This window comes from Penaeus vannamei, chromosome 32 (genome assembly GCF_042767895.1).
Source record: "Penaeus vannamei isolate JL-2024 chromosome 32, ASM4276789v1, whole genome shotgun sequence".
NCBI classification, from domain to species: Eukaryota; Metazoa; Arthropoda; class Malacostraca; order Decapoda; family Penaeidae; genus Penaeus; species Penaeus vannamei.
Genome location: NC_091580.1, coordinates 27836515 through 27854014, shown reverse-complemented (window position 1 = coordinate 27854014; position 17500 = coordinate 27836515). Strand labels below are relative to the sequence as shown.

At 37.7% G+C, this 17500-nt stretch overlaps 1 protein-coding gene across 1 annotated transcript in view; it reads left to right on the top strand.

The window, feature by feature from the left end:
• Positions 1–17500, top strand: part of cac (calcium voltage-gated channel subunit cacophony) — a 276253-nt gene that overhangs the window by 203077 nt on the left and 55676 nt on the right. The window contains exons 22-28 of the mRNA XM_070144845.1: positions 865–1054; positions 2651–2763; positions 8877–8894; positions 11873–12133; positions 12813–12956; positions 13354–13555; positions 15591–15755. Coding sequence (XP_070000946.1) covers positions 865–1054; positions 2651–2763; positions 8877–8894; positions 11873–12133; positions 12813–12956; positions 13354–13555; positions 15591–15755 — 1093 coding nt within the window. The remainder of the gene's footprint in view (positions 1–864; positions 1055–2650; positions 2764–8876; positions 8895–11872; positions 12134–12812; positions 12957–13353; positions 13556–15590; positions 15756–17500) is intronic.

Below are 17500 nucleotides of genomic sequence, written 5' to 3'. Positions count from 1 at the left end.
AGTGACCCCACGAAAGCGCCCCCCCCCTCACACTGACCCCCCAAGGACCCCCCTAGCCTGCAGAGACCCCACGAAAGCGCCCCCCCCCTCACACTGACCCCCCAAGGACCCCCCTAGCCTGCAGAGACCCCACGAAAGCGCCCCCCACGAAAGCGCCCCGCCCCCTCTCACATTGACCCCCCAAGGACCCCCCTAGCCTGCAGAGACCCACGAAAGCGCCCCCCCCTCTCACACAGACCCCCCGAGGACCCCCCTAGCCTGCAGTGACCCCACGAAAGCGCCCCCCCCCTCACACTGACCCCCCAAGGACCCCCCTAGCCTGCAGAGACCCCACGAAAGCGCCCCCCCCCTCACACTGACCCCCCAAGGACCCCCCTAGCCTGCAGAGACCCCACGAAAGCGCCCCGCCCCCTCTCACACTGACCCCCCAAGGACCCCCCTAGCCTGCAGAGACCCCACGAAAGCGCCCCCCACGAAAGCGCCCCACCCCCTCTCACACTGACCCCCCAAGGACCCCCCTAGCCTGCAGAGACCCCACGAAAGCGCCCCCCCCCCTCACACTGACCCCCCAAGGACCCCCCTAGCCTGCAGAGACCCCACGACAGCGCCTCCCCCCTCACACTAACCCCCCAAGGACCCCCCTAGCCTGCAGAGACCCCACGAAAGCGCCCCCCCCCCCTCACACTGACCCCCCAAGGACCCCCCTAGCCTGCAGAGACCCCACGAAAGCGCCCCCCCACGAAAGCGCCCCGCCCCCTCTCACACTGACCCCCCAAGGACCCCCCTAGCCTGCAGTGACCCCACGAAAGCGCCACGTCCCCACCCCCCTCTCTCACCCGTCCTCCCTTCCTTCCCCTCTTCCAGAATTCGAAGAGCGGCGCATTGGGTTGTGAATCTCCGCTACTTTGACGTGTTCATCATGATCGTCATCACGCTGTCTAGCATCGCCCTTGCCTCAGAGGACCCCGTCAGAGAGGACTCAGAGTGGAACGCTATCCTCAACTACTTTGACTATGCCTTTACCGGAGTTTTTGCCATAGAGATGATTCTGAAAGTAAGTGCTGCTGCTGTGGTCACGTCTTTTTTTTTAGTTTTCTGTGGGTGTTTAGAGTTTTATTGGGCATTGTTAAGTGCTCCTGTGGTCACGTCTTTTTTTTTCATTTTCTGTGGGTGTTTAGATTTTTATTGGTCATTGTCTTATTACTGGATTAGTTGTATGCAAGGAAAGATCTTTTTGATGTGGATGTTATAATCTGGTATATATATTGTTTATCTTTCTGATTCTGGTGAAGTAAAGCTTAAATAAAGATCTTTCCATTTGGGTTTTGTATTTTGATATATTGTTTAGTGATCTAAGTCTGGGTGATTGATATTCAAATCATATTTTATTGGGTAGTAATTTAATTATCTTTAAAAAAAATAATTAATGGACTTTTAGTGCTAGAATTAGAATCTAGATTATTAGAATAAAGGATTTTCTTTCAATAGGAATGTGATAATCTTAAGAAATCTAGTCTCGATTTTTTTCTAGTCCTAGAACACAAGAATCTAGAATCCATTCAGAGATAAAAATCATTATTTTTTATCCTACCTCATTCCTCTCGCTCTACCTCTCCTATCTTCCTCAGATGCAAGATAACAATTCTTTATTCCAGGACCAGGCATAGGTGTGCAGAGAACCTACAGAATGACTAACCCCTTTATTAACAAAAATTAACATTATACCATCCAAGCCAGCATCATGTAATTATACCTGGACAACCCAATTCCTCCTTGTCACATTCCTCACAACCTGTAGAGCAGAATCACTCACTCAAAGATTAGAAGCCATGCATAATACGAGTATGTTATGAACCATTTGTCTCTGTTTCAACACGAGTTTGTTTGTTTTTGTGTTTTTGTTTTTTTATTCATTGAGAATTACATGTGGTTTATAACAGATTCAAATGTAATGTACTCGTATGTTGATGTTAAACCGATGTTGTAAGAAATTTGTTTATATTTGTTTGTTATTCATTTTTCTTTGTTTGTTTTTCATTCATTGTTTACATTAAGAAGACAATTGCACATTCAGTTTTATATCTGGTTATTTTAATGATGGTAAATATGATTATTTTGATCTAGTAAAGAAATTTAAGTCAGTGGCTATACGCTGTAATAAGCACAAAACCAAAAATAATTCATATCTTTAAAGTAAGATTAATGATTCATCTTTCTGTGCAACATTTGCAAAAAAAAAGTAGCAGCATCATATACTATTATTTCAATACTATTATTATTACCACGATTACTATTATCATTACCCTTATTATTATCATTAGTATTACTATTATTATTATTATCATTATTATTACTATCTCTATTGTCTTTCTTATTACTATTATTATGAACATTATCATCATCATTATTATTATCATCATTATTCTTTAATGTGAATTAGCATACACACAGGTACCTCCACACCTAGCCGCCTAGAAGCTCCACCACATCGCCACCATAACTGTACAAAGTACCCCCCCCCCTCCCCCATTTCTCATCACCCCCTCCCCCCCTCCCCCCCTCCCCCCCCATTCACGCACGCCCCCGAACCACGCTGACGTCACTAACCCCCGGCCCCCCCGCCCTCTCTCTGCCGCCGTCTCACCCGCAGGTTATAGACTTAGGGGTGATATTCCATCCTGGATCCTATCTCAGGGATATTTGGAACATTATGGACTCCGTGGTTGTCATTTGTGCGGCCGTTTCCTTTTGTTTTGATATGATGTGAGTAGCCACGCCCCTTTGTTCTCCGTTCGCTGCTTCTCTGTCGCGTTTCGTTACTTGTTTTAGGTTTAAGTTAATGTGTGTGTGTATATATGTATATGTATATATATATATATATATATATATATGTATATATATATATATATATATATATATATATATATATATATATATATATATATATATATATATATGTATATGTATGTGTGTGTTTATTTGTATGTGTATGTATATGTATATGTAAATGTATATGTATATGCATATATATATATATATATATATATATATATATATATATATATATATATATATATATATATATATATATGTATATATATATATATACATATACATATTTCTATATATGTATAAACATAGATATATTTATATATACATATATTTATATATATATACACTTATATACATATATATATATACATATATACACATATATACACATGTATATATATAAATATATATATATATATATATATATATACATATATATATATATGTGTGTGTAAGCATATACATATACATGTATATGCTATTCCTGCGTCGGTGCTATGCCCTAACCTCCCTCCCTTAGTCTGGCTCATCCTTATAACAACCTCTTGTGTGTTGTATTTATGTGGCAGTCACTGTTCTAGCCAGCAGAGTATTCAGACATTACTTCCCCCAAACAAGGCAACAATTTCTTAAGGTAAAAGACCACCCCATGATCCTTAAAATTCTGTCACCAAAAAGGCAGAGAGAAAGAGGCTATTGGTCGTTTCATTTTTTTCTTTTTTTTTTTTTTGAAGTGGTGTGTCTGTTCTTAAAGAATTGATGCTTTGTGATCCCGTTTTTTTTTCGTTCAGTGTCCCCTCCCCCCTCCCCCTCCCCCCCTGTTTCATGTCATCTTTTGAAGCTGGTTTAGTGTCAAATGTTTGTTCAATTCTCAAACTCGACTGTACCTCATATATATATATATATATATATATATATATATATATATATATATATATATATATATATATATATATATATATATATATATATTCTTATAATGTGATTAACAACTCATTTTAATTCAACAAGCATCAAGAATAGTCCCAAGTGATCCTCTCTTAAACTATTTAATCCCAAATGTTCATACAAAAAAAAAAAAAAAAAAAAAAAAAGAATGTGCATATCTGTATCTATCCCAAAACCTGTAATATATTGCTTACCAATATATATATATAGACAATAATGGGATGAGGAGCTGCCCTTCTCAAGATCGGCAGTGCGTCTGTGAATACTGTATGATATCTAAGTGCAGATTCCTATATGATTTGCCACGAGTAAAGTAGAGGCTTCATGGACTTTCCTCACGGTTTAGTCACTTGTACACCTTTTCCTTGGTCACTTTCACTGCGCTGAGGTGCATGTCACTTGTCACTTGATGTCGCTGTCATGTCACTGCTTCAGGCTGGTTTTCCGAGTCCACTTTCACCTCTTAAGTCCTTCCCATAGTCCGTCAGTCACTTCACTTGTCTTAGTTGTCACTTATGTAGTGTCTGACGCTGCCTTACCTCCTGTCCTTATTCCCTCTATGTTCTACCTTTCGGATATTTGTTTTTTCCTTATCTATCCCTGAATCGCATCATCTCTCTCCATATTTTCGTCTAATTCATCTCTCGTTTGGTATCATCGACTTTTTGTTATTGTCCTCCTCACTTTTCTTTGCTGTTCACATTTTCTTTACCTAAATCTCGTTTTCTATTACTTACGTTTTCTCTCCCTACATCCTCGTTTTCTTTCCTCAACTCGCGTTTTCTTTCAAATCACGTTTTCTTTCGCATATCCTCGTTTTCTCTCACTACCATTCGTCTCTTTCTCTCGTTTGTTTACTCCTACTCCAATATTCTTTCAAGTCATCTCATTCTCTGTAGCCACCATCATCTTTCCTCTTTTTCAGGAGCAGAGTACTGAAACCTTTCCAACAATTTCTCCTCTTCCACTAAAGAAAATAAAGGAGACCGCCAAGACATTCACACGCCAAGATTTAAGAAAAAAAAAACGACATTTATTCAGATCTAACACTCAAAATCCTCCCGAATTTTCAGGTCGTTGATTTAGGTGTTGTTTTACACCCCGGGGCGTATTTTAGAGACCTATGGAATGTCTTAGATGCTCTTGTGGTTTTGTGCGCTCTCATAGCCTTTGCTTTCCTGTGAGTATAACGACGGCACAACAAAACCTTAGATTGATAAACCTTTAGAACTAAGCATTCTAGTCATGTCACTCTTTATCTCTGTGTCACGGCCATCTCTGTGATTGACACGTTCACGGTCTAACACGATGTTTTTTTTGGGAATCGTATCACGTCACAGTCCTCAGGTGTTAGAGAAGTTCCCACGTCACGGTAAAAAAAATAAGTTATGATTGATTTTGAACTAACGCTGACGTCTTGAGTTTGTTATTTCGTTGATTTGTTTTATTAAGTGATCATGACACGTTTTCTGTTTTCGTTGTTGCGTTTTGTACACAGTTCAACGTTTTTAGATACATTTCTGTTAGTTGATGTCTCTGTGCGTGGCGCCATAGTGTTGATTTTCCAAGAGAGTTTAAAATTTTCATGTATTTCTTCCTGTTCAGAAATTCATTTATGTCTTGGTCACACCTCGCGGTAAACATTGTCTCTGTATTGTGCAAATGGCTATATACACAACAAAGAAATACACATACGTACACATATATAGACGTAGAACATACACGCGCAGGTATGTGTCTATGCATGTATATGTGTGCAGTATTACACTCCTATGACGGTTCTCCGGTAAATTCACCAGCTGCACTAGTGTTACGTTCATATCATTCTCTGACTCACGCCCATCACACGTTCAATAGCCGCCACAATGCACACACACACACTGCACGGCGCCCACAGCTTCTGGTGGCACTGCCATAAGTTCCTCACAGGTCACGAGGTCACACAGCGGCGGGAACAGGGTCAGGTACGCCGGTAAGTTTAGGACACGATTGGAAAAGGTATTAAGCTCATGGAAATCATTAACTACAGTCTTTCCGCGACTCTCTCTCATTTCCCGAAGACAAGAGCGTCAGATCGAGGTGACAGATGTGGTAAATCCATCTCTTTTCACGCCTCTCACCATTATTTTCTTTAAGTTTCCCCTTATCACCATCCATCACACGTCATCCAGTACTCTTGGCTCCTTCTCACATCCTCATCACATGGAGTTTTAGATTCCATGGTCTCCTTTTTCCGGACTCTTCGTACCCTCTAGATAGTATGGCCTCTGCCCTCTAGAATACATCCGAGCCGTAGCTAGATTCTGCCTCTAAACTATGTCCTCGTCTATAAATAAGGCCTTGTCCGTTTTTTATTTCTAAAGACAGGTGTACATCAGTTCTAATTAACCTGTTGTCTCTTTAACTAAAAAGTCCTTCGTCCTTAGAATAGTCACCGTCTGTCTGTACCAAGGTCTTCGTCTAATCTTTCTTGAACTTTCGAAAATAGAAATCTACTTTTTTTGTACCTCTTCCAGAAATCCAAATCAAGTTTTTTTCATTTTTTCTCTCTCTAAAGATGGATTATTTTCTTCTTTAAAGATAGATCTCGATTCATTTAGACATACTCTTCTCTCTTCGAGTATAGCAAAATATGTGTACGATTTTCTACTTCTCCCTCCTCCCCCATTCTCTCTATTGTAGCCAGTTGATGTAGCTATTTCATTAGGAACCTTTAATCCCCCGTTAAAACACCTTCATTCCTATTCTTAAAGATCAAAACTAAGATGGAAAACAGCCTGATAAGAAAACGCAAAAAAAGCAGTTTACATGCTAGATAATTTGATAGGACAAGTGTTTCTCGAGAAAGAGAATAATAGTATTTAAAGAAAATGAAAGAAAAAAAAAATCCTGCTTCAATTTGATGGGTGAAGAAAATGATTTACAACATTCAGTAACAGCAACAAGGTATTGCTTCGTAGTCTGACTTGCATAAGGGCGACAGTTCGTTGACTTATGCAAGGATTGACGTCCTTAGTGCAAGAATCAAACAATAATTTCTAACATTTTTTTAATAACGTAATATAGATGTTTTTTATTGACTTTGCTGTTACTGATATGATGTTTTATGAATTAGATGTGTCCTTATTTATTCATAATTATTATTTCTATTGTTATCAACATTATTATTAGCAATTCTTTTCTAATTATATTTATAGTTAATGTTTTTTTTTCTATTATCATTTTAGTTATATTACTATTATTTTCATTATTATTGTTGTTGTTTTTATGTATTATTTTTTTGTTATTATTATCTTCATCATAATTATCATTTTCATTCTTATCTTTTATTATCATTATCATTTTCATTTGCATCAGCATTTTGACCATTATTTTCGTAATTACGGTCATACCTATTTTATCAATTTCGTTTTTATTATCATTATCAACGTTTTCCTTTTCTTTATCATGATAAACATTGTCATTATCATTATATCATCATAATCATATACTCATCAATGTCATTATCATGATCATTATTATCTTTATCATAATATTTTTTCTTTATATCTGATTTAGCATTAACTGATTATTAAGACTTTGATTATTAAGATTTCGTGTTTCCGTTTTTTTCCTGGGTTAATCGTATAAATTGTTTAATTCATTATATTTTTTTTCTTCTCTATTCTTTTTTTTTCTTCTTTTTTTTTGTTTCATAATTTTTATCGTTTCTCTTTAATACTTTTCGTTTTACCCCTGTGTTGATATTATCGTTCAACTTATTATTAGCCATAATACAAATTAGTATATTTAATATGATTATCATAATTTTTTACCTTTATTATGATTATTATTATTATTATCGTGATAATTAGCCAGATTGGTGCTTATGTAATAGGCCGAACCAGCAACTATGACAGAACTACAATATATATCATTCATTTTATCGATTCATTAATCTATTTTGCAACATTCAATCAACAAGAATTCTTTATGCAACGCCCCCTCTGGCTCATAGTTGCTAGTCCAGCCAGCAGGTGTTTTAACAAGTGTTCAGTGTCACCTTGGCTTAAGTCAATTGTGCATGATATATGCCAATATGATAGACCATTTTAAATGTTTCATTGTTATATGGAGACCCTTTTGTAAGTTATAGCATATAAGGTAGACCCTAAGTGAAATCAGCTTAAATTATATATGTAAAAAAACAGGAAAGGTGGAATCTAAAATGATATAGCTATTTTAGACCCTTTGATAATATATATGCATCTAGGTGTTACCAAACTGATAAATAAACTTTTAATGTTTTTTTTTCTCTATTTGGGACATAAACGACTTTTTGTTCTATCGATGATGCGGTAATATCCCCCCCCCCCTTCCTAAATTTTTCATTCTTGAATAATAATCCAAAAAAAACTCATATAGGGCAACAAATAAGCTACTACAGCTTATCTATTATTTTTACTATTTTTTACTATTTTTTCCATACCTTATTCCCCCTTCTGAAGAAAAAAAAAATTGCCTTTTAATTCCCTTTTAACAGCCAATTATATCGCGGTATTGCAGATAACGTATCATGTCAAACAGATAACTTGACATATCAAAAAGAAATCTTACCAAATCAAAACGATAACCATGTCACAAAAAGATCATAAGTTGTTTCAATAAACTACTTAACATTAGCGAACTGCTAGTTAATTAGATTTCAATATTTCGATGTCCAAAGAGCATTTTTTTCCGATAACAATAACCTCTTGAAATAATTATAGGATTTGTGGGGTATCCGATCTCTTCACTCCCCTATCCCGTCGAAAAATTAACGGGATTGAAATGTCTAAAGAGAGAAGTAGAAACAAACAAACCAAATTATGTTAAAAAAAAAAAAAATCGTATTTGCTAGGAACTATTTTTCTCCTATCCTTTCCTTTTCCACCTAAGATCCCTTATGCATTAATTTGTTGTTATTCGATTATCTCCTTCTTCTTTTTTTTCTTCTAGGCTAAGTTTAGGCTTAATATTCGCTCTATTTAGGCTAAGTAGGTCCTATCTTGGCTATATCAAGTAGGGCCTTTTTTAGGGTCAGGGATCACACGCTCATGTATTCTCTCCCTCTGCAGACCCTCCCTGCAACTGAAGTAAGTGAGAGGAGTCCGTGGAGTTATATATAGTGAGAGGAGTTGCCTATTACCATATTACTATTATTTACCATGATTCCTGGTGTATGCATTTTGCACTTGATACATATTACCATTGATTTATTTCGATATCCTTGCAACTACCGTTTACTCATCAGCTTTTTTGCTCATTGCTATGCCAATATTTAAAGGAGCATGACAAGGTACTATATGAGAGGTTTGGGTTCACAAAATTTGCATATACAGACTGTAGAAAGTCGGACTTGAGAAACGCCGGGAGATCAAGTCCTAACAAAATACCAAACCTCTCTTGGACAAGGTTGATTCTTGCCGGTATAACAACTCCAATGATGAGACAACATACGGGTCATAGTTGCATGCTCTAGGGTAATGAGTGACCGCGAGGGGGACCTCCTCGGACCCCCTAGACTACTAAGGGGTTCTGGGATCTCCTACTAGATATTTTAGAGCCGAGGTTGGAGCCGGCTGTAGTCTGCTGCCTTGTGCCGCCATGAATGCATGTTCTTCTTGGTTTTACCACTCATTTACTGCGAGACATCACAGACCCTCGACACCCGCAGCCTCGAGATCACTAGAAGGCTGCGGATATATATATATTTCAACCCGGGTTTCTTGTGTCTTCGACCTTCCTTCCTTCTCCTTTTCTCGCTCTGTGTCCCTCTCGTTCTCGTTCTCTCTCTCTCGTGCCCTTTCTTTCTTTCTCTCTCTCTCTCTCTCTCTCTCTCTCTCTCTCTCTCTCTCTCTGTCTTCTTTCCTCGTGGTCTCTTCGTGCTGCTATGTCTTTCTTTCTTTAGTATTTTTCTCGTCTGTCCCTCTCATCCTTTCCTTTTTTCTGTACGCTCTCCGCTAATTTTTTACCTCCACTGATATTCATCCACTCTGCCTCTTCCCTCTTTCTCCTTCCTTCCCCCTCCTCCTACTCTAACCGGGTCCCCCCACACACACCTTCCCCCCTCCCCCTCCCTAACACACACACCACAAGCCAACAATGCTATCTTGTTAACCACCATATGTTCTGACAACTACAATCGTCTACATGGAACAGGAGAGAAATTTCCAACAACAACAAAAAATAAGCTTGTTTTATTTTCAAATCTCATGCCAGAGGTATCCACAATATCTTTTAAATCAACCAATTACTTTCTGTGATTACATACACAGGCTGAATACCATTACTCCTTGATAACGATACACCCTGGTTAGGGTTTCTCTCATAGCCAAGTGTACCGTCTGAAACATCTAAACATGCAGAGCGAAATGTTTCTCATGTGTAAAGAAAAATATATCTCTTAAAAAGCTGTCCCAATGACACATTTATCCAAAAATCAAAACACGCACAGAATAGTATGGCCAGTGTGTGTGTATTTAGGATACAGTCTTATCAAAAGCCGTCACAAGATAAGGCACACGGTACGCCCCACCACAGCATTCTCTTAGGCTTCTTGACCGGGCTTTTTAGTAGTAAAAAGTCCATGCCGACTCCTGTTTTAAAGAGCCGCTTCCACCACCCAACCACAGCAGATCTAGCACCAGCGACAAGTGCAACACAACAGCAACAGTCATACAATAGCGACAACCACAGCGGCGAACAGGTGGTTCTGAGACTGTATTCCCACACTAGACACTTAGACACTTACCTCCATCCGCTCGCCGAACAGGAGGAGGAGGAGGAGGCGAGATGTGCACACGCTGAGGATGCTCACAGTAGAAACATGTGCTAAACATGCTCTGGACGCACATGGGTTTCTCAATTGACACGCTGCACACCTTTACTCTTGGTGAGAACATGGGGGAACATAATGGTATTCATGCTGAAAAGTGTGTTTGGTAAAATCAAAGATTGTTGCCCACGACACAAGTGCTTCTAAAATAGACCAAAGTTCCAACCCCTAAATTACTAGATTCTAGAACCAGCTACACACAAAAAGCTGCAAAAATAGACTAGGAGCTGTGCGTTCTTCGCGCCAAGATCCGAGCGGCGGGAGCGATGTCTCTGGGGCCTCTGTGGACTTCGCCATCTTTCTTGTTCCGATATTTTGTCTCTTTTTAAAATCATTCCTGCATTTTTGGAGCAGGTGTTTTCCCGGGCATTTTGGAGCTTTTTTGCCCCATTGTTAAAGTCACTTCAAATTAAGTCAAATCGCGAAAAAAGAAAGAAGGTTCGAGAGAATCTACTCCCCTGAACTCGGCCGTCTGCTAGAACGCATGAAGTGATAAACAACAAAACAATATAATGGTAATATTGATAAACGCAAAAAGATTATCCCTCAACCGCTTGTCTGAGAGGAGAATCTTCTTGTGTGGAACCTAGAAGATGGAGAGGGATTCTAACCTGTGCATGGATTAATGGATAAGACACAGTATCCGTACATTATGATATACAAACACAGTGATAAAACTACATTTTTCACACTTCAGTTGATATGACCGTCTCACGCGGCACTAAGATGATATACTTTACAGTGATGATATATATATATAGATACAAGAACCAGATAAATTCATCCTACAATAATTTCTCTAACAAGTGTATTGTTGTGGCCACACGTACCTGTGTGTGTTGTGTCTTGCGCGGAGTAGTCTGCAAGTTACGTCTGCACTGGCCTGTCTTTGGAAATTGGTATTTCGCCTGTCTTGTAGTAGCTGAGATGCATCTCGAGTTTATATATTCTATATTTTTCATAGACCAAACAGCATCTCTACTTATTCATTTCTTTTTAAGTGTTACAAAATTTCCGGACTTATAAATGTTGTCAAAAATCCAAATGTGACTTTGTCACGTCACTTTTTGTTATCAATTTCATTTTTTCTTTTCTTTTAATGACTAACCTGATTTAAAGAATTTTCCCAGACCAAAAAAGAAAAAAATCAAAGCCATAAAACCAGCAGACAAAGCATGCTCGTGTCTGCCTTAGTTGTTTACTAACTGGAGTATGTGTGTTGGTGTGTGTGTGCAGGGGAAGCAGCACAGGCCAGAACCTGAGCACCATCAAGTCACTCCGAGTGCTGCGTGTGCTGAGGCCCCTCAAGACCATCAAGCGGGTACCCAAGCTGAAGGCGGTGTTTGACTGCGTCGTCAACTCCCTCAAGAATGTGTTCAATATTCTCATAGTGTACATACTGTTCCAATTCATCTTCGCTGTTATTGCTGTACAACTGTTCAATGGAAAGTTTTTCTACTGCACCGACGAGAGTGTACATACAAGAGATGAATGTCAGTGAGTATTCCAATTGTTTTTTTCGTAACTGAGCTTTTTGATGATATCGAGGTAGGAAATAGGTCAATATTTCACCTGTCTTTCACCACAATTAGTGTTCAGATTCTACCTGTCCGTAGTTCTCTCAGTGCTGCAATGCATTCTGAACGAGACATCTCTACACCTGTTCTATGTCATTACCTGTAGATTAATCTGTAATACGTCGAACTGAGGACATGTACAAATACTTCAAAAAAGATTCTGTACGATCCTTGTAGCCAAAGAGATTCTCGCCTGCCTGTAGAATTCAAAAAGTCGTAGAGAGTATCCACATTCGTATCAGAAGTTAGACATTCAAAAACCACAGTAGGACAAGTGGGCACTGGACACCCACGCTGTTGAACTACCGTCTCAACTCAAAAGATAATAAGAATAACGAAATAATAATAGAGAAATTCCCCCACCAGATTAAGTGTTATCCACGTGGCCTCCCTTCCCCCCTCCCTCCCCCTTATAAACAAGGGAACAACCCTTAGTGCCAATCTCGATGTTGTTTAGAACCGTCTCACTTCACTTCCTTTCTGGCACCCCGCTGCTTGCCCCACAGTACCCCCACCTCCCCTATAGTCCCTTCCCACGAGGGGGTTTGGCCTGCCTCAGCACCTCGGTCCCTGGACTAACCCCTGTCCCTCGCCCCCAGGGGAGAATACTTCGTCTTCGAGGGGTACGACCGGCCGCCTGAAGTGAGGCCGAGGAAGTGGAATCAGCAGAGCTTTCACTACGACAACGTGATGGCCGCTATGTTGACCCTCTTCGCAGTCCAGACAGGCGAGGGTTGGCCTCAGTAAGTAGGCGGTCGCTGTGTGTATGTGGGTCTGAAAGAGAGAGAAGGGAGAGAGTGTGTGTGTCTCTGAGAGAGAGAGGGAGAGGAAGAGAGAGAGAGAAAGCGAAACGGAAATTGAAATAGAGTAAGAAAAAACACATGAAATATAAAAATCCCCTTTGACCCCCAAATCACCAACGTCACCCTCCCTCCAGTCACCCCCCCCTCAACACCCACACCCTCAACACCCCCTCATCACCCACCCACCCTCCCCTAAACCCCCAAATCACCAACTTCACCCTCCCTCCAATCACCCCATCACACCCCCTCTCACACCCCCTCATCACCCACCCACACCCACCCACCTGCTCCCCCAAATCCCCCCAAACTAACCCCTCTCCCCTCCTTCCACCCCCAGAGTCCTCCAGAACTCCATGGCGGCGACATACGAAGACCACGGACCACAACCTCAGGTCGCCGTTGAAATGTCTCTCTTCTACATTGTGTATTTCATCGTGTTTCCATTCTTCTTCGTGAACATCTTCGTTGCTTTGATCATTATTACGTTCCAAGAGCAAGGAGAGGCCGAGCTTCAAGACGGAGAGCTCGACAAGAACCAGGTGAGGAGGTCTTGAAGGAAAGGGAACTTGGGGGGTCTAAGTTGGAGGGGGAACTTGGTGTCTAAGTTGGAGAAAGAGGTGGGTTCTAAGTAGGTGAGGGTGAACTTGGGGTCTAGAAGGGGCTGAGATGGGGGTCAGAGTTGGAGAGGGAACTTGGGGTCTAAGTTGAAGGAGGTGGGGTCTAAGTTGGAGAATGAACTTGGGGTCTAGAGGTGGGGGTCTGAGTTGGAGAGGGAGGTGGGGTCTAAGTTAGAGAGGATAGTGTTTCCAGGAGGATCTAAGTTAGTGAGGTCTAGAGGGGTCTAAGTTAGAAAGGGAGGTGGGGTCCAAGTATATTTATTCATTACATAGTATTCACTCATGATATAATATTCATTCATAATCTGGAATTCATTCATGATTCAGTATCCATTCATGATTTGTTATTCATCGATCTAGTATCCACTCATGATTCAGAATTCACTCAAGACATAATATTCATTCATAATTTGTTATTCATTCATGATATAGTATTCACTCACGATATAGTATCCATTCATGACTCAGTATTCATTGATAATATGATATTCATTCATGATTTGATATCCATTCATGATATAGTATTCACTCACGCTATAGTATCCATTCATGACTCATTATTCATTCATAATTTGTTATTCAATCATGATATAATATCCATTCATGATTCAGTATCCATTCGTGATTCATTATTCATTATTCATTCATGATTTGGTATCCATTTTATGACTCATTATTCATTCATGACATAGTATCAATTGACGCTTTGTTTTCCATTCACGATCTGGTATTAATTCATGACTCAGTATTCATTCTTATTATTCTTAATTATTTATTTTCTCAATTAATTAATCTTTTATTTATTTCTTAAGTATTTATATTCTTAATTATTGACTTGTTATTCTATTATTCTTGTTATTATTATTCTTAATTAATTATTCTCAATAAATAAATAAATTATTTATATCTTAATTATTTATATCTTAATCATTTATATTCTTAATTATAGCCTTGTTATTCTATTATTTTTGTTATTATTATTCTTAATTAATTATTCTCAATAAATAAATAAATAATTTGTTTCTTAATTATTTGTATTCTTAATTATAGCCTTGTTATTCTATTATTCTTGTTATTATTATTCTTAATTAATTATTCTCAATAAATAAATAAATTATTTATTTCTTAATTATTTATATTCTTAATTATAGACTCGTTATTCTATTATTCTTGTTATTATTATTCTTAATTAATTATTCTCAATAAATTAATTATTTATTTATTTATTAATTATTTATATTCTTAATTATAGACTTGTTATTCTGTTATTCTTGTTATTATTATTCTTAATTAATTATTCTCAATAAATAAATTATTTATTTATTTATTAATTATTCATATTCTTAATTATAGCCTTGTTATTCTATTATTCTTGTTATTATTATTCTTAATTAATTATTCTCAATAAATTAATTAACTATTTATTTCGTAATTATTTATATTCTTGATTATAGACTCGTTATTCTATTATTCTTGTTATTATTATTCTTAATTAATTATTCTCAATAAATAAATTAATGATTTCGTAATTATTTATATTCTTAATTATAGACTTGTTATTCTATTATTCTTGTTATTATTATTCTTAATTAATTATTCTCAATAAATTAATTAACTATTTATATCTTAATTATTTATATTCTTAATGATAGACTCGTTATTCTATTATTCTTGTTATTATTATTCTTAATTAATTATTCTCAATAAATAAATTAATTATTTATTTCGTAATCATTTATATTCTTGATTATAGACTCGTTATTCTATTATTCTTAATTAATTATTCTCAATTAATTAATTATTTATTTATTTCTTAATTATTTATATTCTTAATGATAGACTCGTTATTCTATTATTCTTAATTAATTATTCTCAATTAATTAATTATTTATTTATTTCTTAATTATTTATATTCTTAATTATAGACTCGTTATTCACTGACTCTTTTTACCTCCAGAAATCGTGCATAGACTTTGCTATTCAGGCGAAGCCCCTGGAGCGGTACATGCCAAAGGACCGATCTAGTGTAAAGTACAAGATATGGAGAGTCGTCGTGTCAACCCCTTTTGAATATTTTATCATGTTACTGATCGTGTTCAATACACTGCTCCTCATGATGAAGGTAAGGTCTCCTGGTCTCTGGGTCTTTCACTTCTTGACGTGTGTGTGGGTGTGTGTTTCACTAATTTTTTTTTTTTTTTTTTTTTTCTTTGGGGGGGGGGGGGATGTTGGGTTTGTAAGGTTAGGTTTAGGTGGATTTATTAATGTTTTTTTTTTAATTCTGTTTTTTTTTCTGTTATTCTAGATTGAAATATAAAATAATTGGTGATTTGTGAATTGAAGATTTAACGTACTTTTATAGTTGAGATTGTTGTATAGGAGTTTGACATTTTTTTCTTGTCAATATGATACGGTTACTGCATGTGTGACAACTAACCAGATTTCTTTCAGGACTATTGAGTGATATGTAGATTAAGTCTCTGATCAAGACACTGTGCGGAGAAATTTATTCCATCTCCCACTCTTGCCAAAAAAAAAAAAAAAAAAAAAAAAAAAAAAATAGCGGTCAGCTGGAAAAACCGAAAGAGAAAATCAGGAAATTCCAAAATGGCCAGATTCCATAAGCACCTTTAAACTGCAGTGTCTTGACGTTTTTATTTTTTTTTTTTTATTCTTTTATTTTTCTTCAATTGAAAAGCGGAAGGAGTCAGGACACAAGAATAGTGCTAACCGTCCTTTCAAAAAAACGGTCAGGGTTGATCCTCCCCTTGGCTGGGAGGACCAAAAATCAACCTTATTGCCCTCTCTCGGTTAGCGCTATGTGCCTATTGCTTCGGACCGTCCCTTCATAGCAGGCTGTGGAGGTCCACTCACGCTCTATTTAACTGTGTGTGGTCAGCTCGCGTGGTCTTTAGAAGCCAGGGTAGCCACGCGGGGCACGCGAAAACAACCCGTATAGCTCTGTTTTCCATTTTGATTGAAATCTGCTACCCTGGTTTCCCCCAAAAAAAGCGAAACGGGGAGCTGATCGCTAGACTGTGAGACTCGAGACGAACACTGCCTGGGGATCCCGTCTGTCAGCTGGTGTCACGCCATGCCACTCCTCCTCCTCTTTTGTTTAGTGAGATGCTTGTTGATCCCCTTGGCCTCGCATGATGGAATGACGTCACTATTCTTTTCTTTTCTTTTCTTGTTTTTTTTCCGGTTTGGTTTTTTTTTTCATTGGTTTATGGTTTGGTAGTTTTAGGTGCATTTGAGAAAAAAAAAAATTAAACGATTTTTGGAAAGATTTTTTTTTTTAATACTTTTTTCTTTGAATTTTCTGTTATTTCAGTATTCCCCCTATTTTTTTTTCTTCTTCTTGTTTTTTTTTATCAAGAGTTTGATCTGCTTTGATATATGAATATATTTATTTTGCTACTTATATCACGTTGAGGCAGTAATGAATAATTAGTTTGGATTTGCTATTAATTATTATTCCTTGTAAGACCTTTTATCGAATAGCTGATTGTGGAAATGCGGTTAAAAATATTGTACATACATTAATGCATATGTTATTATTTTCTGATTAGTATGCAGTTTCGATTCAATGGAGATTAGAACATGACCAGTTTGTCTAATCCCAATCCTGGATGCCCTTCATTTAATAGCATTCATAATTAGCAGAAAATTATTTTGCGTTTGATAGCCTTTTTCTCTTCCTAATTAAAACCCCCTTCATTAAAAACCAATTATTTCCCTTTAACCATACCAATACCCAATAATTTTTTTATTTTTCCTTCCTATTGCACCGTACATATTGCCCGCCCAAGAATGTTCAATTGCATGCTCGCTCCAGGCAGTGTTATCTCGGTAAACAATGAACAA